Raw genomic sequence first — 27116 nt, forward strand, 5'->3', positions numbered from 1 at the left:
AAATTAGTGATCAGGAGAAAAAAAAATCAAAGAAATGAAATAGGAAGAAAATATGGAGAAGAAAGAAGAAGGGGTCTTCCATGGGAGGGGCAACTGGTGGAGGGATCCTGATATGAACCAGGGGTCTTTTTACTGCCCATGGGCAGAGAATCCTCCTCACTTACCTGCTTATCTAAAGGGCAGGTGGGATGTAGGGTTAATCCTTCCAGGTGCCAAAGGATGACTTTTCTATAAGAGCTAATGGACGGATCAGGCAAAGGAAACTGTCCCAAAGCTGAGCGCTGGGAGGAGGTGCAGACCTTTTTTAGTGGCTCCGGAGACAGGTTGTTAGAAAGAATTCTGGGGCTTAACAGGGAAATAACAATTATTGGACAAGAACAATTAGGAATATAACAATGTTTTAGGTGCTTTAAATTAATTTGCTCCCTTGATCCTCACAACAACCCTGTGAGTCTTACCTTCGTTTGCATGAGGAAACTGAGGCTTAGCATGGTTGGATAAGTGGCCCAAAGTTGCAAGCTAGAGCTGGGTCCTGGTGCAAAGCTTACACCATGAAGCCAACAGTCTCAGTCTCTGTACTCCATGGCCTCTTTAATCAAAGATTCCAGAATTTTAAGATGGCTTGACAGAGCTTTAATCTCTATGCAATGGTATCTAACTAGCATGCCCCAAAACACTTGATTATACTTCTTTATGTAGGTGCTTTTATTTATTTTGAAAATAAGTGTGATAACTTAGTAGAATGCAAAACATTCAGCAAAATTCCTCAGAGTCCTCTGTGGTATAGCTGTGCTCCCTACCCCATGACGTCCTGGAATGGCACAGATGTCAGTGGCCCCAGATTTTGTTCTGCTCTGCAGAATGAAGTGATCAGAGGTTTTTCCGTATCTGGCTCTCTTTGGCCAGTGAGTATTCAAACTTCCTGAATACAAAATATGATTGTGTCCACTATACTTCCTACTGCCCTCATTTGTGCTTATAGAACACTAAAAGAATCAAAAAGCTTCAGACTAAAAATATAGTAACCCATAACTTCTCTGAGGTTCAGTTATTCAGCAGCTTTACCTAACTGACAGAATGATATTTTACTCCTTAAATGGCATCATGGAAGGGTAGAATGTTAACATTTAATGGAAACATGGCAAATTCCCCAATTCCCTCATAATACAGTTAGGGAAACTGAGATCAAGGAATAGGCGTAACAGTCCATGAGCATTAAAGCGGGTGAAGGTGCTGTGCACTGGACATGAGTTGTCTGTAGATTGTACTGTAATCGGCTGCCTCTCAAGTCAGAAAATGGAATCTGAGCCATGGCTTGTTCCTTATTAGCTCTATTACCTCGCTCCCTCATTTCAAAGACAAGGCTAATGATTCCTACCTCAAGACAGGGGAGGAAGGAGAGAGAAGAGGGAGTTGGGTGCATCCATGGATAAGAGCATGGTCAGTTCATCTCTAATAACAGGAGGGAAACGAAAATACAAGCAGAGATGCTGATAATTAGGTGAGTAAACTCAGTGGTGGAAACTTGCTTCTGTTTTCTTAGTAAGATAGGAAACAATATCATCAGCTGTGAGTTAGGATGAGCAACCAAGATTCCTTATAGTGAGGAAAAAAGTGGGTGTCAGCCACATCACCTTTATTTGATTATTCTTCCAGAGTAGAACCATTTAGTGAAGAAACAAATACTCATATATGCCATTCATCAAGATTACTCTGAAATATCTATTCTATGGTCAGTATACTAGGTGCTGGGGATTGTGGCAAGACAGGTGAGACATGGTCCCTGACTTGAACGCAGATTAAATATGAAGACAGGGATGAAAGCAAATATATGCCTCCTTCTGGGCTAAGTTGTTGGCCAGAGGTATCGTTAAGGTACACAGCGGGTTACAGGGCAATAGCGCTCTTCCATCTGAGTTGCTTTCAAAGCCTTCTCAGAGGAAATGAGGGTTGGCCACAGCTAGAGAATGAATTAGAGTGTGGCAGGCAGCATGCTGCGGAAGGGCATTCCACACTTGGGGACTCATTGGTGGCTGAGAATGAACTGTGGTGGGAGGTAAAATGGTAGATGATGAGCAGAGGCCAGTTCGTGAAGGACCTTTTGTGTTGTGCTAATGATTTGGAGCAATTCTGTAGCCACAGAGTCTCAAACTGTAGTATGCACCTATTACCTAAAGACATTACTAGAAAAAAAAAAAAGAATTCACACATTCACACATAAGTAACTTCTGGAAACTTAGATAATTCTTACTCTAGTTTGAGAAAGATTGCCTTTTAGGTCTCAAGATGAAATTAAATTGCGTGGCTCATCCTCTATCCCCCGTGTATAGTATAATTCACCACTAAGCAATAATGTGAGGTATATTCATGGGTTATATTGCACTGCTATTCATAAGTAAGCTTTCATCAGTGTTCACAATATACCAACAGAGACATTAGTCGACTTGAGCTAAAATAAGCATGGCCTCTTGCCCTCAAGATGTCAGATCTAAGTAAAGATCTAGCTGAGCAACATAGAGCAGCGATGACCTCATGCAGAGGAATAGGAAGTAGTCAGAAGGGAAGAAGAAAGGCGTAGATCAAACCTTTCTCTTTCCCTAATTGTCAGAATAGCAGGAGGGTTTGGGATATGTGGAAGGAGTGGGCACTGCAGAGAAGGAGGGCAGGCCTCGCCACAGACCCTCCCGCCTTTTCTTCTTGGTCCTGCAAGGGCCCAACAGCAATTTCAGCCCCCTGCCAGGGCTTCATTGTCTACATTACTGAAATTATTGAAATTATAAACCTGTGATTTGAACATCAAGCCAATTATAAGTTGAAAGTGATATTTGAATACTGACTCCCTTTCTGTGCAGCCTATGAAGGAACACTCAGAGAAAGGGATGAAATGGTTCACTGTTGGTTTTTATGTAAATCAGTGATCCTGAGGTTTGTCTTGGAAAGTCAGGTTTTGACACTAATAATTTGAGCTGACCTTTTGGGTATAAATGTTAGAAATTTTCTCCTCATTCCTTCCTTTCATTGATTCCATGATAAATACAGCTTCAAAGTTTATGTAGCATGATAAATAGAATAAAGACAATGTCTTTTAAGGGAGCCTCATTTTTTCCCCCTTCTAAATATCCTATACCCTTGTAAAGTAAGGCCAGTGGCAAATAAGATGGTAATAATACCCAATTACCTAAATAATCTAGACTTCCTTAAATAAGCTAGTCATGATTTATGACCAAGAAAAAGGGTATCCTTAAATCAGGGAGTGATAATATTTATGATGAAAATTCTTCTGAGCAAGGGATTGAAAAACAAACATTTTTCTGAATCACTATAGCATCTCACCATCAAACACTTTAATAATTGCAAGGGATTGAAATTCCAACAGTTGCAAGGGATTTAGTTTTAAAGAAATGATGAAGATTTGTAAATGTGATTTGTAAAGCCATTGATCTAACTTCAAAACTCAACTAAATTTTCTCCATTCAGTGAGTTACACATTTTCTTTTCATTTTACTATTATTAGAAATGGAACCAGAGAGTCTTTCCACAATGCAACACATCTAGCCAAGAATCGCAATTACCCTCACAGCCTTCCCATTTTATCAACAAGATTTGTCAACAGAACATTTTGAAAATAAAGACAATAAGTGAAATTCTCTCTGTGAGAGATTACCTGAGCATTAGTCAGTTATTCTGCATATTCTTGATACAATTCATACTTTATATTTTTATGTGTATATTAACCTGTTACATAAGTCCAAAGGCCAAATTTACCAACTAAATTATACAAGCACTTTTTATTCATTTTATTGTTATTTCAGATTCAAACTTTAAAAATGAATTACAGCTTCTGAAAAATCCAAGTCCAACAATTTTCACTTTGACTTTTAATGAGATTATTGGTTATTAGTGAAATAAAGGTATTTTAATCATTTTTACATTGGGATTATGAATTGAAGAATTATAGATATAAGGAAGGAGAAGTAAAGTAAGACAGAAGAGTAAAAGCAAAAACAAAAATAACAAAGTCTTTGGAATGAGACAACCTAAGTTAAACTTGGGTTCCCCATTAACTGGTAGTCCTACATGTCCTAAATGAGGCTCAACGTTCTACTGATTAAAAAAGGAGGTAGAAATGCCTCTCTAGAAGGATTTGATCATGATTAAATGAGATCATCTATAACAGAGGCAGTCAATATGCCAGTTTCCCATCTTCCTACCCCTCCATGACCCTTTGGGAAGTTTCCACATTGTCTTGAAGATATGCTCATTATTCATACGAATGGCCAAATAAATAGTAGCAAACTTGCTGGTTTTTAATAAAATTTTAGTAAATTATATATTTATAAATCATACGATATAGTATAGGATTAGCTTCCATGAAAGAAGACTCTCATTCAAGTGATTTTTTGAGAGTGTGAGAGAAACCAGTAATGGAGTGAGGGAAATGGTGTAGAACAGAGAAAAAGGGGAGGAGAAGTCTAGCCTCAGTCTTATCCACCAGGGGAGTTTGGGAACATGTGTTTTACTAGGAGGTTAACACATCCTAGGATTACTCATTTCCTGCAGGACACCACACCCTCGGAAGTTCGGGCATAGCCTCCCAGGTATCCATCTCCAAGCCAGCAGGGTCCTATAGGCCAAGGGCACCCAACACTCCCCACGTGTACTGAGCTGGGAAAGGGGAATCGGGTGGAGCACCAACCATAACTGTCACAGGTAAGAAGAGAAAGACTGATTTCAATCACATAGATTTTATCCTAAATTATGCAGTCTAACATAGAGTGCTCCCAGTTTAAACATGAGCAGTATGACAATTCAGCTTTTCAAAACCAAATGTGAGAATAATTACTTACTTTTAAGAAAGATTTACTATAGGATTCTTCGAACAGGCAGCATTCCCAGAACATCTCACATTGAACTTGATTTACATATATTTGATCTGCATACGAATTTTAGGAATTAGATTATCACTGACCTCTTACCAGAGCTTTGATCCTGTAAATCCATTGAAGGTATAGAAGGAATGCTGCAGCTGTATTTTACTGATTCAGAAATTAAGACACTTCATGTATACATACACCAAATCATCAAGTTGTACACTTAAATATATACAATTTTTAATTGCCATTATATTTCAATAAAGCTCTAAAAATTAACAAAATACATTGAAACACACACCAGAGAGACTATTTTTACTTGTAAGTACAGAATATTTTGTGATTTTCAAAAAACAATTAGGACTCCTTGACTGATACCCTGAGTCCCCATTATGGGGAAAAAGAATCACTCAATACTGGAATCTTCCTGGAATTAGGGTCAATTAGGTGAATTAGTCCCTGATTTGCCTGAGACTAAGTATCCTTGGACATGAGACTTTCTATTTTAAAACCCAGACAATTCTGGGCAAATCAAGCCTGGTTAGCCACCCTACCTGGAATTTATAGCAAGAAGGTTCCTATGCCTAAGAATTAAGAAATCAATGTATTTGCCTCTTTAGTTGTGGATTATATAAGAACATAATTCACCCTCTCCCCATTTTAAGTTGAAAATAAAAGATTCTCCTCACAGTCCTCCACCCGCAACCCATGCCCAATCCTTGAAAAGTTATTTTTATATAACGTTCCTACTTACTTGATAGTTCTTAGGAAGAAACTGGAAATTCTTACCAGTTTCGATAGGTCGTCCCTAATTTCTCTCAGCAGTTATCTGAACAAAGCGTTATCTTGATTCAGAAGTGATTTTGTATTTATTCCTGTTATTTTCTTGGTTTTGGCTATCAGGAGACTAAAATTTTGTTCTCTCTCAATCTGAAAGCTGGCTTTCTGCTATTCTAAATTTTAGGAAGGCACATTATTGACTAAATCAATTTGTAGTCGGATTTAGTCTGTGTACACAAAACTTGTAGTCGTGTGGTGCCAAGAGAAAATACTTAAGAATTTTAAATGATGTGCTTACTTTCATACCACTTAAATAACTTACGCTTAGACTAAAAAAGGTAAAAACACAGCTGGTTTTATGTCCCATCAGTGTCTTTCCCCAGAACATTGCCAATTTCTGGCCTCAAACTAGGGCCTGGGTCCTGCTGTGAGCTTCCTGTTTCACAGCTTTTTCTAATCCACAGCAAATAGCTCGCTACCCTCTGGACTAAAAGTAAAGCACAGGTAAGATTTAAGTTCAGGGAAGGCCAGACTATCCCCAAGAGAATGAAATAGGTGATGATCTCTCTGGAGCAAGTCTGACAAAGTTCTTGCTCTCAAAGGCTAGAGCGTGTCCTCTATTTCGAGGGAGCTTAAAGAAAGGCCATGGTGAAAGCAAGCCATCTCTTTCAACAAATTGCTTGATTGGGTTCCAATTCCAATTTTATTCTTGCCTTGTAACACTTTCACATTTGATGCCCTCATCCCATTAAAGCCGCTGTAAACCTCGCACGAGATCACCTCGTGATTTGCTGCAAAATCAGAACAGAAATACCTGCCCCATCTCAGTTAATATCTAACACTTGAAAACTACAGAGCTACCTGCTGGTCTGCTCTGTATTGCCAGGGTCCCTATTCACATTCATACTAGCATGTTTGCAAGTGGCACCATCCAATTTAATTCCAAACTAATTGGCAAATAACTTGTTAACATCATATGCCTTGCTTCATGCACACATGTCTTTATAAGGAGATTTACTCTAGACAACATGGCATCTCTAAGGAAAGAGACTGAATTCAATCCCTGCTCTTAATGGAAACATCTGAGAAAGAAAATGAACTGTGACCATCTCCGGTCATCCTTTGATGATGAGAGGTGGAGGATGTTTCATCTGTCTTCCTCACAACATCTCTGCAAGGCAGATTTTTGTATTCCCATTTGGCAAATGAGGAAAATGGAGCTTAATGTGTTTGATCAACTTGTCCAACGGGTAAGGTGCTGAGAGGACTGGACTTTGGGATTCTGGGATGCCAAAATCCATGCTGTTAGAACAAAACTGCCTCCATTAAAGAAATGTCTGTTCAATATTAACTGGAAGACTCACAAGTGGCACAGGAAGAACATTTCATATCAGTTTTATGAAGCACAAAAACCCTGCTCTCAGTGAACCAATAGTTAAACGGAAGAGGCAGATGATAAGCAATCAATCCAGTACTGAAAAATGCATGCTTTCAGAGGGAAAACAACAGAGTACTGTGGGAACCTTCAGAAGAATGCTTAACCCAGTCTCTGAGGGCTAGGGCTTCTCAGAGGAAGGGACATCAAAGATGAAATCTGAAGGGCAGTTATTGTCAAGTTGACACTGGGGTACTAGGTTACCCCAAGCCTTCTAGAGTGGGTAAATGTAATAAACTGGAACAAAGGGGTTAATGAATACATGTGGAATCAAGCCAAAGTGACAGTGCCTGCCATCGAAGTCGAACAGTCTGAAGGGGAGGCATGGAGCTGAATATATGTACAACTCACTCTGAGAGGACGCCCCACGTTGGGCGCCAGATGTAACGTGCCGCTCATCTTCTTTGGGTGAAGAGAGAACAAAAAACACAGACAACACAGACATACAGACAATAGCTGCAGCCCCGATGTGGTGCAGCACCTTTATTTTTATACTGCCTTTCTTGGACCTCAGCCAAGTGCTATACTCATCTTTCCCATCTCAGGGGGGCGCAGGCCAGAGCACCTTGTTGATTTTCTTAGAAGCTGCCTGGTAAGCAGGGGCAGTGTTTTCACACATCGTCAAGGTCTCCCTATTTTCAGAGTGAGGAGTCTTGGCTCGTATTCGAGGACAAGATATGTTTTTGTGGGCAGATAACTTCCGAGGACGGCACCGGTTGCTCTCAAGCTGGTGCTTTCCCGTGCTGCGTTCAGACACAGGGGAAGGTGCTTTCCCATTCTGCCTTCAGACATGTGAGAAGACAAAGGCTGTCCCCTACACCAAAGACCTTCATACGATGAAAAGGAAATGCAAATGATAATCATCATGAAACAATAAAGAAGAAAAAGATCTTGAATAAACATATTCTAAATCAAATAAGCTGTCACAAATCCTCAAACACTAGCCTACGCAATACCACTCTGAAAGGCCTTCTGAAGGCACTTTGGCTTGAACACGTTAAGGATACAGGGGGAAATACAACAATCTGATGCCCTATAGGCCTTTGCCCATATGTAATTTTTTAAACACTAAGCAAAGTACTGATGGCAGTCGTAAAGTGATCTATTTCCTACGCTAAGCGAATTTACATTAAATGGAAATAAGCAGCCTGTCTTAGTAATACTGGAGTGTGACCCCTTTGCAAACAGCTTGCAGCAACATGCCTGTCCAGGAACGCTTGTAAATCCGCTGCCCCAGGGCATCTGTGCAGTGGGTAGAGATTGGGCGGAAGGGGGGTGGAGGTGAGAGCATCAGCACCTGGCTGATAAGAGCATCTTTTTATTAATCATTTGATTGTGTGACTCTCACTTCTCTTCAAAAATCAGTCAGATTCAGTATCAGATGCTCAAGTCTGCCTAGGTTATGATCTAGCAAGAACATAAAGAGAGCCGGTATTGGTGCCCCAATCTCAAACAAGACAAAGAAACTCACTTCTGGCAGATGTATTATTGAAGGAGGAGGCTTCACACTGTAAAAGAACGAAATTCACTTGCTAATTCTTGGTGCTAAGCGGCAGCCACACCTCCACGGCTCCTACGTTGCTGAGTTCCCTTCTCAGAAAGGTGTTTTATGTCTTTTTAATGCAGCAGGGATAATATTAACTAAAAATTAAACCAGACATTACTTTCAGTAATATGCTTTCAAAGTAGTTTGCTACTTAGGATCTGGAAAGCCCATCTTTTATAACTGTTTTTTTTTTTAAGTCTTTATTCAGTGATGGATGACAGTAAATTTTGTTCCATACTAAGAGAGAATGAAACTAATCTGATCCAAATGAGAACAAACCCAACCTATTCTAATTAATATGATTCAATTGAACTGTAATAGTTATCAAAACAATTGACCTTTACCATTCCAACTTAATTACTCTACAATAGGCAGAGTAATGCATGTTGCTTCTTGCTTAGAGAAATTTTGAAAGCAACATCTTTGAAGTATGGCACCAAGCGACTTTTTTCTTCATCCACAATTTGTGAATATTGTTTTAAAACATCATAAAGCCAAATAACCATAGCCTAATTAAGCCTTTTGTAGTTTTGAGGAGATGTCATAAAATGCCACGGGATATATTTGACTCATTGCTTCACTTGACTGAAAGTTCTTATAAGGCTGAATGAATCTAAACCCCCGAATCTTCATCCTGAGGAAATAAATGCAGCAAAGTACTTGGGCTGAAAAAGCATCACTTAAAGTAACGTTTAAAAAAAAAACTGAAGGATTTATTCAGCAGTTCCCCCAAAATATCTCGATATTGCTGTAGGTGAGTCCCATTCACCTCGAGCTCTGATGGACATAGCTGCAGGATTAGTTAAGAAGTTGTAGGTAGATTGACACTTGGAATTTAAAGGTTAAGAACTTGTCAAAGGATAAAAAAGACCCCTACAGCTAAAATAAAATAATATTTTAAAAAGCGAAGTTTCTTTGCTTGACGGACAAGAGTATAATATATCTCTCAAGAAATGAGTCCAGCAACAATCCTGGAGCCGAGTGCAGTAGAGCGAGGACAGAGATGAAAGAGGGGACTTGATTCCACGTTAGGATTTCGAAGCGTCACATTCTGATTGAGTCATTAAAGAATGGGACATGCCTCCTTAGACTGGCCATTTATCTGGTTTAAGTTTCGAAAGTGCAGTGATAGTTTTCAAAAGAGGCCCAAGATGAGTTCTTAAGACAGCAGGCTCTGTGCTCAGGCAGCAGACCCTGGGTCAGTGCATGCTGAGAACCTGGGCAACTTTCCAAACCAGGTGGAAGAAATAACAGAAGAGTGGACTGTTCGTTGCTCTGCTCAACATCTTCATGCATAGAAAAGGCATGGAAGCCCTGTGAGACGAAGTGATTTTCCCAGAATGTCAGAAGCCTTGCTCCCTGCAGGAAATCCAAACTTACAAGGGACTGCAGTTGGGAAACAGAGGGCTGTTCCAGTGTCATTCAGGGAGAACCACAAAAATCTCTGACACTGGAAAGTCTAACAGAGAATGGCTCATGTTATTTCAAAATAATTTCTGATTAAAGTGTGTCATTTTTTGCATCTTCTAAGGTTGTAGGACTAAATGTAAGTTTCTATGGAAGATGTTACCCAGATATCAACTTAACTGGCATGTACTGAGTATCTCCTGTGCCTGTGGCATTGTTAGGTGCAAGCAGAGTGATGGGCTGTGAAAATGAATGATGAATATGACATTGCCCCTGACTTTAAGGGAGCCAAAATGTGAGGGAAATACACACAACTCATTGTCATACACGACTGCTGTGATGTGGGCTACAGTAGGGTATAAATATAATACTGTTAAATCCCAGAGGAAAAGCTATACATTCTAACTGAAGGGGTTGGGAATGGCTTCAGGGAGGAGGTGACATTTGAACTGACCTTTACAGGACCTTCTGTTCATCAGTGAGTATTTAGTGAGCCCTTTCTAGGTGTCAGGCACTATCTTTGGTGATTGGGATACAGCAGTGAATGGAATAGACATCCACCCCTGCCCTGGGGAAGCTTAGTTTGTCTAGGAACATGTCAGGGGAGAGAATTCCAGGTTAAGGGAGTGGCAGGAACTAATTTATGAATTACAAATATGCACAGAGTAGGGAGAGACATGCGCATTGTTGGAACACAAGGTTTGCGTGTAGCCTTTGGGCTAAAGCCTGGTATAAAGGAGGAGAGTTCATTTTCCCTTCACCCTTCTGAATTCTTGATTAAGACCTGCAAGTGATTAAAAAAACCGATTAACAGGAGAAAAAACAAATAGAACTTTAATAATGTATTATTCCTGTGTTCATGGGAAATACCCAAGAAAACTGAGTAATTCTGGTTGCCAGAGAGAGCCAGGTTCTCAGGCAAAGCACAATAAACAAGGGTATGGTTGTTATGCAGATTTACACCTGTCCCTTCTCCACTGATAATAGTTTCTACAGGTACAGTCATCCTCCCCTTGCTGGTATGGAGAGGGAGACACCATGACAAATGGAGACTTCCCCTATAAAAGTAAATTGCTCTTATAAAAGGGTAACTTCTACTTGGTTTTCATAGCTTCCCTGTTGTCAGCCTTAAATAACCCTTCTGCCAAAGGGGCATATTTGGGGATGACAAACCTCTGTTCCCCTTTAATGGCAATAGGTGGGGACAGCAGAGCTGTAGAGAACAGCTGTAAACAGTAGGTTAGGGAGATGGGGTTTTAGTCTCTAAATAACTGAAAACATTGCTCCGTGAAGTACTCTGATGAGGAATCTGAAACACCAGTGTACCTTATGTTATAACTGTTGTTGTACAGTAGCACTGGAAAACACCTGGGGATGGGTGTAGCCTACCCAGGGCTGGTGACACACAGGACTCCTTGGACCCAGGCACAGTTTCAGGCTTCATTCAGATCCACACTAATGCGTGAGCTTTGGACTGCTATGACCATGACATGGAATCTAGTCTATCACCAGCATTGTGCTGCACTGGATAGGGCAATACTAGCAAAAAATAAATAAATAAAAATCTTAGCTTGAGGTTATGCTAGGGATGGATGCCTGCATCCCAAAAGAGGACCTGTGAGGTCAGTGTGACCCCAAGAATACTTACAGCAACCAGGATCTTTGGAGGCAAATCTGTTTTTTCAGGGCAAGCACAGGCTTTGAAAAGACTCAACTGATCTCCTTCACATACAAGACATCAAAAAGCATCTTCCCAGAGGGGTCTATATTATTTCTAAAAATGTCCTAAAATAGAAGGGCTTGGGATCCAATCAGTATATACTTAGCCACATGACACTTTGTTTTGCTAGACCAATTTACTGAGATATTTAAGAGTGTGCAGTTCTTTTCAAGTCCTGCTTATCTTCAATAACTTCAATCTCCATCTTCTCATAAAAACTACATTGACCATACTAGCCACAGCTCACTTTTCTCAATTCTGTGAAAGTTTTATCAGTGCCACTTATTTACTTTTTAATAACATATTCCCTGTAGATGGATTAATGATAGATAATATTTAGAGTAGATAGATAAATAGATAGATAGATGATAGATAGATAGATAGATAGATAGATAGATAGATAGATAGATAGATAAAGATAGATGATGATAATAGATAGATAGATAGATAGATGATAGATGGATGGATAGATAGATAGATAGATAATAGATGATAGACAGATGGATGGATAGATAGATGATAGATAGATAGATAGATAGATAGATAGATAGATAGATAGATAGATAGATGATAGATAGATAATAGATAATAGATATATAGATGGATAGATAGATAGGTGATGGATGGATAGATAGATAGATAGATAGATAGATAGATAGATAGATAGATAGATAAATAGATAGATAGAGATACCTTAAACATTATAATGTAAGCTCCTTCAGAACTGGAACAGACTTGGTGCTTGATAGCTGACAGATAATTGGTGGGGTTGTTCGGCAAACACAAGTAATATAGTATCTATGGAATTGACAAGCTCTGAGCCCTATTTCAATGATTCCTAAAGTACAGTGTGAGGACCATCTTCATCAAAACCAAGTGGAGTGCATGTACAAAAAGGCAGATCCCTAGCTTCCCCCTAATATCTGGTGATTTTGTGCTCATTAAAATTTGATAGTCAACACATTAATATAATTGACAATGTAGGAAGACAGCTGGTTTTTCTCTGACAAGCAGCATAAAGAAAGCTCTGAGATGGAGAAAGGTTCATTGCCAAGTGGTTTCTGAATAATCACATGTCTGTGAGGAGAGTTAAGGAATTCTTAACTAGGTCGAGATAATAATGGAATTGAATTTTAATTGAGCTTTCATCTCACTGTACTCTGCTAGATGCTTTGAAGCATTCTCTCTTTTAATCTTTACAAGTGAAGACAGTATCAACTTTTGCCTGTGGAGTCTGAGGAAGTTACAAGTTACTTGTAACTTGTCCAGAGTCACATAGTAATCAAAGATAAGCCAACATTCAAACCCATGTCATTTGACTCCAGCCAAGCTTTTCCTAATACACATGCTCAGATGTTAAACTCAGTAACAATTAAAATCAACTATCATTATGTTGAAAGGCATCTTGTTTACAATGTCAGGCTTATGACTAAAATTTGTTTGTGAACAGTAGTGTGAAAACCAATGAAGTGCCTACTAGTAGTATTTCTTTAATTTTTAAATGTAAAAAGTGATTTTTTTTTTAGTTAGACTCATAAAAGCATATCAATTTGTCATTTAATTACAAATTGGTTCTGTCACATGTTGTCATGTGATACACCTTGTAAAAGTTGAGGCATCATTGATATCTCAGAATAACAGAAGGGGAGAGATTTTCAGCTTGTTGAAGAATGAGGAAGAAATGTCGTTGAGAGAAGGGAATCTGGGGATATCCAAGAAGGCTTGAAAGGGGAAGATTTGTTTGGCTGGAAATAAAGCACTTTAAAACACGATCTACAGTCTCACAGGCAAACCAATGTCAGCAAAAGTTACCAGCATTTATGGTAAAAAGTCAGTGAACAGCCACACACAGGTGAATCCAAATGGAAATTCTAGAAAGGCAGACCATCCCGGGAGACATGTAATGCATGGGTGGTCAAGCAGAAGGGGATGCTGAAGGGCTGGAAATGAAAGTAATAGTGGGAAAATTGGAAGTATTTAAGCCAAATGAGCATAATGCCAAGAGTCCTGATGCTGCAGACGGTGCCCATGCTCTGGGCCCTGATGGGGGTGCCCTGGAACCCTCTGTGTGAATTCCAGTTGCCCCGGGACCCCTGATGGAGGCAACTGCACGGAAAGGGCTGACGGCTTTCTTTGTTTTTACTCTGGATGACAGCACCTTCCTGCCACTGAAGCCTGGCTTTCAGGAGAGGCTGCTCTGTGCAAGATGAAGAAATGGCACAATAGGATAATGGAAGCTAAGGCAGAGGCTTCTGTCTTTGTAATCGAACCCCACAGATCCAAATTGGGTCAGTCTGGGCAAGTCGGGTTTCAAACAGGCCACTAAGTTAGTGAGAAGTCAGCATTTTAGTGCTGATTTTTTTATTTCATTTACCTTTCCATTTTTATTTTTCACTGCTTTGGCATGAGAATGCCCTTTTCTTGCCAAGCCCCGTGTGAGGCTATACCATGGGAGAATTTAGCCCATACCTCTTCATCTCTTTCTCATGACCTTATCCATGGGGATACAGTGTGGTGAAGGAGAAAAAATGTGCAGAGCTCGTTCTGACACCCCCCCCACCACCACCACCACTAGTGCAACTTAGTAACTGTAGGATCTCTTTTCTCATCAGTAAACTGGGGACTATCCTTTTTTACCTATCTGGCTGCTGTCAGGGTCAAATGAGAGAACACATGCATACCACTTAGCATTTGTCAAAATATAACTTTATAAAGTTATCGATATGACTCTCATGCAAATGGAAAGTAAGTCTGTTCCAAAAATACAGTTAAGTCCTGAACAATAGAACCATCAGGGCGGCAAAGCTAGTGTAGAGAAAAATTAGAGGAATGCTGATTACATCGTCCAGTGAGAGAGGCCAACTGAAATACATACGCTGAGTTAGAGACATACCTGATTATTGTCCTGCAAAGTGATAAAACCATAACCTTTGAGGTTATCTTTTCTTCCAAACATGACTTGTTTGCATCTCTACTGGACACAAATCTACAAACGAAAGTACAATTTCACAGTCTTGACAAAATGCAACCACCTAGAGAACTAAATCATCCTTGGGTAGGCCTCTTAGACAACGATCCCATTTGACCTTAAAGGGACATATAGTCATCCTTTTGTTTTATTTTCCAAGTTTCAAATAATTTGCTCAACAGTCCACTCTTGTATTATAAATAATCTCTGAAGATTACTCATATTACAAAAAAGTCTGGGGTCATTGTATTTGGACCTGATCAGTTTACATGAGTACAATAAGAAATGTAAATTAACCACTTAAGCGTGTTTGAGTATGGTCAGCAAATTTAGAGCTACTGTTGTAAGCAGCTACTAAGGCCAGATAATTAACTACTATGTGGAAATTTCAAAAGGGATCTCTGAATGCATTTTCAAAAGCTTTTCTTGTTCAAGAAATGTTTTTGTTGCACTTATTGGCCCTTTTATCCCAAGGTTTATTAGATTCCTATTCCTGCTTAAAGGAATCACCACAATCTTGGTGATTTAAAACAACACAGATTATCTTGGAATTCTAATATTGAGGTCTAACTCAGGTCTCAGTGGGCTAAAGTCAAGGTGTCAGCAGGGCTGCTTCCCTTCAGGGCTTTAAAGGGAAATCAGCTTCTCTGCCCCTTCCAGTTTCTCGGGGCCTCCTGTATTCCCTGCCTGGACCCTCTCCTCCACTTTCAAAGCCAGCAATGGCTTTAGACCTTCCAATCTCTTTCTCTCTGTCCCTCTGCTTTTGTCTGTGTGACTTCTGGGTCCCCCTTATGAAGACCCTTCTAATTACGTTGAGCTCACCTAGACAATTCAGAATGATCTCCCCGTTTTAAGATCCCTAACTTGACCACATCTGCAAAGTCCCTTTTGCCACATCCTAGGTTTTGTGGATTGGGGGTCGAGTGGTATTATTCACCCTACCACACAAAGGTTTAAGAAACTTAATCCAAGAAATTTTTCTGCACAGTATTCCTACAGTACCTATACATTCTGGTGAATTTCTCTTTTTTTGAGGAACCCAACATCTGGTAGATTTCTTGACCTACTGGGAAATGACCTTCCTTATCACCTGTAAGTCTGAGATTCTGTCGACCATACATAACAGACCAGTTTCATGAGAGAGCTTTCTGGACCTTGCTTCTCCACAGGAAGGACAACCCTTATTCCATAATGATGGGTTTGCTATACCAGATTAAACAAGATTTGTTCTCAGATATGGACAATCCTAGGATGTCCTTATTTACACAACCAACGTGTCCAACTATATCCTGGTAAAAGCGGAAGACAAATTTTTTTGTTGATGTTATGTAAATAAAAACATTTAAAAAACTGTCATAAAAACATAATTAAATCCTGAGGGGTTAGGGGAAATAAGTTACCATGTAAAGAATGTACCATTTATAGGCTACTACACTGAGGGTTAAATGTACAGAAAGGACACCTTTCCTTTCCTACTTTAAAACCACAGCAGTAATACCAAATAACCACAGTTAGATTTCCCTCCACTGTTCCTTAACCCTAAAGTCTTGTACACCTGGGTACTGGGGTGAGCACTCTGCTTTCATGAGGTCTTCTACTCCAGACCTACCAACACAGGTCCTGACTCAGTACTCTGGTACAGTCACAGTGGTCTAAGTGATGTCAAATTAAACACCAAAGTCTGTACCAATGACTGTTTCTTAAAGCACCAATTCATAGTAGTCTCTGGCACCATCTTTCCATGAGACTCTGAGACTGGCATTCTTATGCCCAGCTCTGAGCCAGAGCTTGGAGCAAAGACTTCAGACAAATGTGAAGAGAAAGCAGAAGCCACTTATTGATGCTGGGGACAAAAGGTTATCTGATCATATTATACAGAAAGTAAATTCTAACTTTTAAGTCACCTTAAGAGCAGACTAAGTACTCCAAAACCAATTGTCATTTTAAGAGAGAGAGGAAAACTCTGGTTTTACAGTCATATAGCCCTTGGGATAAAAAAGATTCACAAAACTTAAAATATATATCTTATTAATAAACCCATCAAAACCAAGAAAACTTTGCCAAAATTGTAACACATTTCTTTGCTTTTATTCAGACTTACCATATGCAGATATTATCCCCAAAGCAAATAAAATTCAGTTCCCTTAAACCTTCTATACTATATAGGCATACCTCAGAGATGTTGCATATTGCAATAAAGTGAATCAAATGAAATTTCTGGTTTCCCAGTGCATATAAAAGTTATGCTTAAAGTATACTATAGTTTATTAAGTGTGTGATAACATTATGTCTAAAAAAACAATGTACATGCCTTAATTTAAAAACGGGTATTGCTAAAAAGTGCTAACTATCCTCTGAGCTTCCAGAAAATCATAGTCTTGTTGCTTGTGGAGGGTCTTGCCTCAGTGTTGATGGTTTTTGATTGATCAGGATGGTAGTTGCTGAAGGTTGGGGTGGCTGTGGCAATTTCTTAAAGTAAGAAAATGAAGTTTGCTGTATCAATTGACCCTTCCTTTCATGAACAATTTCTCTGTAGCATGAGATGCTGTTTGATAACATTTTACCCACAGTAGTTCTTTTCAAAATTGGAATCAATCCTCTCAAACTCTGCCATTGCTTTATCAACTAAGTTTATATAGTATTCTAAATCCTTTGTTTTCATTCCAACAATCTTACAGCATCTTCATCAGGAGTAGACTCCATCCCAAAATCTATTTTCTTTGCTCATTCATCAGAAGCAACTCTTCATCCATTCAAGTTTTATCATGAAATTGCAGTAATTCTCCGTGACTGCCTCCACTGAAATCTTGAACCCCTCAAAGTCACCCATGAAATTGGAATCAACTTCTTCCAAACTCCTGTTAATGTTCCTATTTTGACCTTTTCCCAGGAATTATGAATGTTCTTAATGGCATCTAGAATGGTGAATCCTTTCCAGAAGGTTTTCAATTTACTTTGCCCAGATCCATTAAAAAAAATCACTGTCTATGGCAGATATAACCTTATAAAACGTATTTCTTAAATAAGACTTGAAAGTCAAAATTACTTCTTGATCCATGGGCTGCAGAAAGGATGTTGTGTTAGTAAGCAACATTCATCTTGCAGTACATCTCCACCAGAGCTCTTGGGTGACCAGGAGCATTATCAGTGAGAGTAATATTTTGAAAGGACTCTTCTTTTCTGAACAGTAGGTCTCAACCATGGGCTAAAATATTTAGTAAACCATTTTCTAAACACGTGTGCTGTCATCCAGGCTTTGTTATTCCCTTAGAGAACACAGGCAGAGACAATTTAGCATAATTCTTAAGGGCCCATGGATTTTCAGAATAGTCAGTGAGGACTGGTTTTTCAACTTAAAATCAACAGCTGCATTAGCTCCTAACAAAAGAGTCAGCCTGTCCTTCAAAACTTTGAAGCCAAGTATTGACTTCTCCTCTCTACCTATGAAAGTCCCCTCTCTCCCAGTAGAAAGCTGCTTCATCTACACTGAAAATCTGTTGTTTATCATGGCCACTTTCAGGAATTACCTTAGCTAGATCTTCTGGATAACTTGCTGCAGCTTCTTCATCAGCACTTGCTGCTTCACCTTGCACTTTTATGTTACAGAGATGGCTTTTTCCTTAACCTCATGAACCAACCACTGCTTTTCTTCTGCAGTTTCCTCACCTCTCTCAACCTTCAGAGAATTAAAGAGAGTTAGGACCTTGCTTTGCATTAGACTTTGGTTTAAGGGAATATTGTAGCAGGTTTGATTTCCCCAGACCACTAAAGTGTTGTCCATATCAGCAATAAGGCTGTTACATGTTCTTATCATTCATGTGTTCACTGGAATGGCACTTTTAGCTATTTAGCTATTTTAGCTGTTAGCTAATTGCTAGGAAATAGCAATTTCCTTCAAGAATTCTCCTTTGCATTCATAACTTGGTTAAGTATTTGGCACAAGATGCCTAGTTTGGGGCCTATCTTAGCTTTTGACATGCCTTCATCACTGAACTAATTATTTCCAGTCCTTAGACCTGCTTGTGGCCAAAACCAGGAGATTCTGAACACAAAGTACTTCCTTGTCTATGAAATGGAGATGAGCCAGTGGTCTGAGCCCAGACATGGACTTACTAGTCCCTGCACCCAGTTTTGGAAGAGCAATAGCTAAAACTATGAGTTGGGCAAGATACTTTCAAATTGACAATCTTAGGGAAGAATCAGAACATAGAATCTAAAAAAAAGAAATGGAAAAAAGAAGTCAAAAACAGTGAGTCAGCAAAGGTAAATTCTATGATTGCTTGGGATTTACTCCAGGCTTGGATAAGAAAAAGAAGTATCTGAGCTTAATTGGCCCATAAAGTGACCTCTGGAAAGTAAATCTATTTGGGTATCTTGGAAGGACCATCTTTAAAATATTCAAAGTACAATTTTAAAATAGTTATAAATGTGACTAATACAAATATGAAGTGAGGAAATATCAAAGATGTATTTAATTTTGAGGAACATGACAAGATAGTTAAGCTTTTCTAAGAGATCTAGAGAAACTGGTTCTACAGGTCACCTGCTAAGTCATTAATGCACCACAGAGCAATAAAATTTTCATTTGGGGATTCTTCTCTTAGATAGAAATCATTTGCATCTAACAGACTTACATTTTACAGAGTAAGGGTCCCAAACAATAGCAAGGTGAAAAATTATGCTACATTTCACTAGAGAGTCAAATCATTCTTGGGCAAGTCTATTAGACAATGCTCACCATGACAAAGAAAAGCCATGCAGTCTTTTAATTATTTTCTTTATTAAGTTTTGCTAGGTTTTAATAACACATAAACTGTCAGTTAAAAATTTCTTTCCTTCATCTTGATCTGATCTCAAGAAAGCTAACCTTTGGGTTTGCCATGAACCTTCTATTTACAATATTCTTATAAGAAAGCATAAGTTCTAATACATAAGTTAAAAATGCTAGAAACTATTATTCTAAAATATCCTGTCTACAAAAAAGAATATTCTTTCCTATTCTCAAGGAAATCTTTCTCACTGTGGAAGAATTAATTCCCTATGGCAAACAAGAATGGCTGTGTCAGGGAAAATTCTAAGAAAGGAGGCTTTATGTTCTTTTACATATTTAAGCCATTTAGGAAAAAATGAATAAAAGCAATCATTTTAACCAAATGAGTTCAAAGTTGACTATTAGAGCATAGAGTTAAGTGTTAGTCACTTATTTCCTCAATTCTAAAATACATAATTGATTTGGACAAAAAAATATCTTGAGAAAGAGCATACAAATGAGACATTAATGAAAACTCTTGCTTTTCTTCTTTTCTCTCTTGATTTCTGCCTCTTGGCCATTAGATAATATGTCTGGTAAGAGCAAAGAAAAAAGTCGCACCATTGGTTCACTTGCTATTAGGCAGTTGTTTTCAAGCTATCTTAAAGCAGGGTAGAAATTAAAGCTATTTCCTAAAATAGGGACAATAGTTTAAGTATTGTTTTCAATTAAGTATACTATAATTGTTCCCTGTGCAAATGCTTCTACGTAAGGCAAGCAAATTGTAATTATGACTAATATAATTATATATCATTATCTAAATTGTATATACTTCAGCCTAGGCCCAGAAAATGGATTCCTTATTCATCACATCCAGGAATTAGGCATTCACCCTAATCAATAATACATTGGTGACTAAGAAATGCTTATCAACAATTAGTTTGCAGGAGTGAAAAAAAAGAACACATACAGAAATGCTCATCTGAGGATGGGAAGTAGGGAAACACAGGCAATTGATTCAGTAAAAGAAACTTGACTTTGAAGGTCCAAAGATATTTCAGTTCCATAACAGAACAAGGCAGGGAGTCTTTGTGGATATTTGAAACAGGGAAGGAAACATTGTCAGGGCATGAAAAGGGAACTTTTTTGCCCTTGGATGGGCAGGGAGGAGAAGTAAGAAGTGGGAATTACTCTGCGCCAGCGACTAGTAAATTCAAGAATAAAACAAACACAACAGAATCCAAACAAAAGGATACAATGGACACACTTAGGAGAAAGGAACTGGGTTTCTGAACCAGGTTTTAAGACCCTGCTATGAGCTATATGATACATCAAGAGATAAGTGCTTCCAACCCTGTACCTTTTCAGAGCTCCATAAACTCTGGACAATGTACTGAATTGACTCACAGCATGACCTCCATGAGGGAAAAGTTGCTTTTAGGGAAAGCCTTTCTGAAAACCTATACAAGTTAATGAAGATAAGCTCTTTCCAAATGAAAATAATTCTTTCCAAGCAGATCAGGAGGAGGTTAGAACTGCACATTCTTAGAAGAATGACGAAGGGCCTGAAAACTAATTTAATCCAAACCCCTAACACAATAGAGATTTCTGCTGAAGTCTTAGACAAACTGTTCTCAGGCAGATGCTATAACCGTAATGCAGTCACTTATTTAGTGTCTCATTTAACCCATCAATCCATGAAGTCAACCTTTCACTTGCAAAATACGGAATCGCCAGAGTACCAAAAGTAGGATAGGGATAGGATGGGGAGGAAAGGAGGTCACAGTGCCAGGTGTACCTAAATGTACTCAGGAGAATGTTCCATACTTGCATTCAATGTTGACTTTTTTATCCCAGTGCAGAGAATGTGATTACTTGTATCTCAGCAAGTGTAACAACAGGCATTACTGTTGACAATAAAAATAAGTCATCTTTTTTTAAAGCTTTTGCTGGTGATTGACATTATGGTCTCTCTTGGCAATAAACTCTGGAGGTGAAGTTCTAGAATTTGAAGAAGCATTTATGTGTTATAGACAGCATTTAAGTAATTCTCATCTAGCCTGGCCATATAGACAGCTTAAATAAGAGGCATAGGCTTTTTTAGTCCACATGTCACTTCCTGACAAGAATTTGATTTAACTTCTATCTTTATCAAGTGATGAAATGTACTTCTGTCATGATATCCATTCCATCTGAATGGCAGCCAGCAAATGTGTTTTGGCTAATTGTGTTGGTTCCTGACAATTGTTGATTCCATAGCATACTCCTTCTGTAAGAACTTCAATGGCAATGCTTTCCTCAAGAAACTGTCCACACTGTTGTGGAACTATTTATATTAATATTTAATGATGTGCAGGATGATGGGACTGGGAGATTAAGAAATTATGCTGTCCCTATGTTCATAAGCGAGCATGTGAATATGTTTCATTTTTTTCTATGAGAACTACCTGCTAACCAACCCCATGTTTACATTCTTGGTCTTCTCTGAGTCATGCCGCCCAATTCTGCTAAAATGACCTCCGTAAAGTGCACATCTACCCATGACATTCCTAGACTTAAAACACTCCGATGATTCCCAAATGTCTACAGAGCAAAGTCCAAGCAGACTAACGTAACTCATAATACCTTTATGGACAGGTGTCTACTTGCCTTCCTGGACTCATTTCTCATTATTCCTTACCTTGTATTATGGATCCACAGCAGACATAGTTTATTCTGTGTTTCATGCATTTACTCAGGCTGTGAATCTTTGCTTGGTTAACTTCTCATCCTTTAAGAGCTCATTCTTTCTTCATGGACTCTTCGGCTAATTCTTTTCGACTGCAGATGGTATGAGTACTTCTCCATACTCCTTTCTTCAATTATTGTGTGCAAATCCTTATCATCACATTTATGGTGCTTCATTGAAATATGTCAGTGTGTTTGTTCCTATTAAACTGTAAACTTCTAGGGGCTACATTCTTAGTTTCTGGCAGTGAACCAGCAGGCCGGTGGTGTCTCTGTCCAAGGACAGGAAAAGACTGATGCCTCAGCTCAACCAGTCAGGCAGAGAAAGCATATTTTCCTTTCTCTGTCTCGTTGTTCTATTCAGGTTTTCAGTGGATCAGATAATGCCCACTCACACTGGGGAGGGCAATTTGCTTTATTCAGTCTGCTGAATAAAATTCAAATTCAAAAATATCCATTTGAATTTATTCAAATGGAAACACTCTCTCAGACACATCCAGAGATAATGTTTAACCTAATAACTAAGAATCCACTGCCCAGTCAAATTGGCACATAAAACTAATTGTCACAACCTCAAATGTTAAGTCAAGGTTTAGACTAATTTGTACATGGTATGATTCCAAGGCACTTTGTGTGTTAGGGAAAATTGCCTGAATATGAAAATTTTATTTGGGGACAATGAATCTGATATCAAATTGTAAAAGGAAACACAGAAGAAAGCAGAAAAGACTATACATGTGAGTCCTGACACGTGAGGTCATAAATGCCAAACTCTAGAGTTATGAATGGGGGAAGGAAAGTAAGAGGTAGCTATAAAAATAGTTGTTAAAGTTTTCAATGCTTTCACTGGGTCAAGAATTGTGTCAAGTACCATTTAAATCTCACACAAACTGAATGGAGCAAACGCTGAAGTCTGGGGTAATTCAGGTTCAGGTTTAGCAACTTGCCTGAAGTCATGCTTCAGAGATTCAATGCCATTCTCTGTGATAAACCCTTACTCCTTCCACTGCGCTGCTCTGCCTCTTGGCCAAGTGGGTAAATACATTCAACAAACACACCTGGTGTAAAATCCTGTGGATATAGTATGACTCTCAGGGCCTTCTTCACATCTTACAAATGTTTGATGAATTTGGTAAAGTCAGGAGAAAGAAAAACAAAGAGGTGTATGCAAAGGACTGCTATCTTCTTTATCCTCATTTGTAAATCAACCTAAATTAGACAAGGTTACCAAATATCACCTAAAAATTGAAACTCAAGAGCCACTATTTTTAATTTAATGAAACCACCAAAGATGTTCAGCATGAGTTCTGTGAAGGGCAAACTACTATGACTTTTAGTTCCTAAAATGATGCTGATAAATGGGGTAGTCTGAATAGTGGGTTCCCCAAAAGATATGCATGTCCTAATCCCTGGAACCTGTAAATGGCCAAAAAAAAGACTTTGCATGTGTGATTAAATTAAAGATTTGAGATGGGGATATTATCCTGGATGACCTACGTGGGCCCTACAGGCAATCTCCAGCAACCTTAGAGGAGAGCAGAGGGAGGTTGCCCAGAAGAGAAGGCAATGAGACCACAGAGAGATGCCTCCCCAGCACAAGGACTGCTGGCAGCCGCCAGACACAGCCAGCCTGCCTCAGGCCTCCCAAGGGAGCGTGGCCCTGCTGACACTTGGATTTTGTCCAGTGATACTGACTTTGGACTTCTGCTTCTGGCCTGCAGAACTGTGAGAGAATACATTTCTGTTGTTTCAAACCACCAAGTTTGGGATAATTTGCTAGCAGCCACAGGCAACTAGTATAATGGCCAAAAGACATTGGAAGGCCTAAAATCACCAACACCCTGAAATCTCAATAACACATCACTGGATTATACCCTTTTCACAAAGAAAACTGTTGCAGAGGGTGGGGAATTCTTCTTCCTGGCAGTGTTTTATGGGGAATTTGGGTTGACCTTGGAAGACAAGAATATCATGACTTCCCAGACTTTGTTTACTCCACATGCAGACTCTTTTACAGCCATCCCTCCCCGACTGCCCACGTAGACTGCCACTACTGCAGACTTGACTGATGTTAAGACGTTAGAACTGACAAAATAAATGAGTGCTAATAAAACAGTGAAGTGTTCTGCTGTCGAGTTACTGAACCAGTGAAGTGGTTTTTATAAGACCGTGATGAAACCGAATAATTGGATACTGTGATGAATTTCAGGAATCCCAGTTTTGATGGTGTTAAGATTATGAGAAGTGTTAGGCGGTGAGACCATGCTCCCTTTGTCCACAGGCTCAGTGGGATGGCTTGACTGGGCGCATCACCTTCAATAAAACCGATGGCTTGAGGAAAGATTTTGATCTGGATATTATTAGTCTCAAAGAAGAAGGAACTGAAAAGGTAAGCTTCTCAGTAATAAATTAAAAAATAAAATAAAGGACACTGCTCAAGCATTTTAATTACACATACAAGTAGGGACATAGTAAGATGATTCTCCCAGCATGTTCATTTACATCCAGTTTTCTAGATCTCTCTCTGTCTTGCTGATCTGCAGGTAGAGGTTGATGGGCTAGATTCTTAAATTGTATGTGTTATTAATAGCAAGGCAAATGTTCATACAGTGCTTGGCTTATGTAGCAAGCATGATTCTACTATTTCATATATATAACTGTATGGGTGTCAGTAGCTCCATTTTTCAAAGGCTTTAAGAACTTGAGTTTATACTCAGAAAATCAGAAGCTGTCAATGGTTTATCTATGTAATTAGTCCCAAGAGTTACTCAGAAATAAATTTTCATTTCACTCCATTTTAAGATCAGTGATGGAGGGACAGAATAAAGTAGAATAGAAAAGGCTTCATGGAGCAAACTGACTTTATATCCTTAATTTTAGAAGAAAATATGCCAAATACTATATTTCAGTGTTGGGTTCTGATTTCTGGATTATTTTAGTTGTAATTCTCAAGCTCTTAGAATTTCAAGTTCCATTTTAGTTCAATGCAAATGTAAACTATTTAGTTAAATAATAATGATAAAAGACTGTGGCTCCTCAGTGTATTTCATTATAGCAATGTAAGTAGTCACAGCTATACATTGGAATTAGTCAAGACAGTGTGAAGATTTGCCTTTTAGGACCTTAAGGAAAAAAAGATTTCAAAACCCACAAACAATGATTTGAACATCAAAACTCTATAATCCAACATTTTTTCACTATCGTGGACAAGAAGGTATGCTCAGTGTACAAGAGTGGCTTTGAGAATAATCAGTTACTGACTTAATTGAAATATTTGGGTTGATTTTTAAAAGGAGTTAAGGTTGCTATTTCTGTGTTGCTGCTTTTGCTAACTGAGACGCATTTATTTTCTGCCCCATCTCCAAATAGCTTAATTAAAACAAAGATTAATTAGGCTGCATGTCATAGATGGTGAGCACTGGTATTGAAATGTTTTTAGAAAATAATGTTTGCAGCTTTGAGACTGCGCATGAAAGATGCAGGTTTCCCTAAGTGAAAATGCCCTCTTCCTCTCCCTGCCTCTCGGCCTCCAGAGCGTCGTCATTCTGGTCTGCTTGTGTGTAGTTTAACAAGTTCTGACAGAGCACATGCGTGCACCTTGCCTCTGTGGTGGGATGTGGGAACAAAGAAGAGAAAAAATACTTGTTACTGGCTAAAAGCCTATCATGGTTTTTTTTAAAGAAAATGTCTGTTTCTCTATACATGCCTTTCTCTCCATCTCCACTCCTCTCAATGCACAGAATCAAAAGGGGAAGAAAAGCTGTTAAGGAAACGTCTTTTTGGCTGAGATGTGTGATGAGGTAGATGGAGCTATGGTTATGCTCTCACAGCTATTTTTATACACTGCAAGATGGCGCACATTTTATCGGGGTTTTTCCGTCAAAGGCAAAATCAAATTAGGTGATAGTGTTTTCTCGATTTGTTTCTTATCTCTTCATCATTTGCATAACTTTTCTTTCTTTAGGTGACTTGGGCTCAGTCTCTGGGTTGGGTCTCCAGGCAATGGAGGGAAGCTAACCCATCCCTCAGGATCCCAGGGAGGAAATGCCCATTTGTTCGTGTCAGCCTCTCACAGGTCCACAGGGAAAACTTCTCGAGAACCGTTAAAAAAAAACACATTTTTTTCACTTTCACTCAAGTCTCTGTTGCCTGAAAGCCCATAATCAAGGAATAGGTCATTAAGCATGCTTTCTTCTCACTTAGGATTCATGTGTGTGTATGTTGGCATGGTGGGGGGAGTGTCTGTTTGTTGACTGACTGACTGATTTTGGTTACAAATGCCTTGAACAGGTCCTCTTAAGGAATGGTGAAGTCCCATTAAGCCTGCAGGAGATCTGTGCATATCCAAAAGAATGTTAAGTCATTCTTTTTTTTGGTGTATGAAAGAAAGTGGAATTCAGGTTGTAACACCAAACAGAAGTAAACTCTGTGGAACCCAAGGACTTGGTTCATCTCTCTGCTGTACCTATTTTCAAGCTTTATATTGAATTAAGATGCAAACTTCCAAACACTGGGTGGGGGGTGTGACACTGAGCAGTCACACACCATGATACTTTTTGGGTTCCATGCTCCATTTTAATTAAGTGCTATTTTTATTTTTCCCTCTGGAAACCAAGGCTGCTGGCGAAGTATCTAAACACTTATATAAAGTGTGGAAGAAGGTTTGTACTCGGACAGAAACTGGAGGAAATGTGGGAGGGGGGTGGGGAATGTCGAAGGAAAAGACTGCATCCTGACAGTTTTGCCAGACCAGTAGATCTTCAATTGCAGTTTAGAGGTGATAATCTATGTAAAGGCAGAATGGGGCTGATGAATATGGTGCCTCTGAACAGCATTACTGTGAATCGGAAACAGGCTTCAGATGGATTAAGTAATAATAGATTAAAAATGTCCCCCTAGATTATTTTTGTTT

General features: G+C 39.0%; 1 protein-coding gene across 11 annotated transcripts in view; it reads left to right on the plus strand.

Moving 5' to 3' along the window:
• GRIK1 (glutamate ionotropic receptor kainate type subunit 1) overlaps positions 1 to 27116 on the plus strand; it is a 371438-nt gene that overhangs the window by 293187 nt on the left and 51135 nt on the right. For 6 of the 11 annotated variants that reach the window (XM_073231439.1, XM_073231436.1, XM_037013234.2 and 3 more), the window contains 2 exons: positions 24486 to 24593; positions 26821 to 26865. In XM_073231439.1, the coding sequence (XP_073087540.1) occupies positions 24486 to 24593; positions 26821 to 26865 (153 nt within the window). The remainder of the gene's footprint in view (positions 1 to 24485; positions 24594 to 26820; positions 26866 to 27116) is intronic. The other 5 variants (XM_037013236.2, XM_037013241.2, XM_073231438.1 and 2 more) reach the window with 1 other exon arrangement.

The sequence above is a fragment of the Manis javanica genome, chromosome 3, assembly GCF_040802235.1.
Source record: "Manis javanica isolate MJ-LG chromosome 3, MJ_LKY, whole genome shotgun sequence".
NCBI classification, from domain to species: Eukaryota; Metazoa; Chordata; class Mammalia; order Pholidota; family Manidae; genus Manis; species Manis javanica.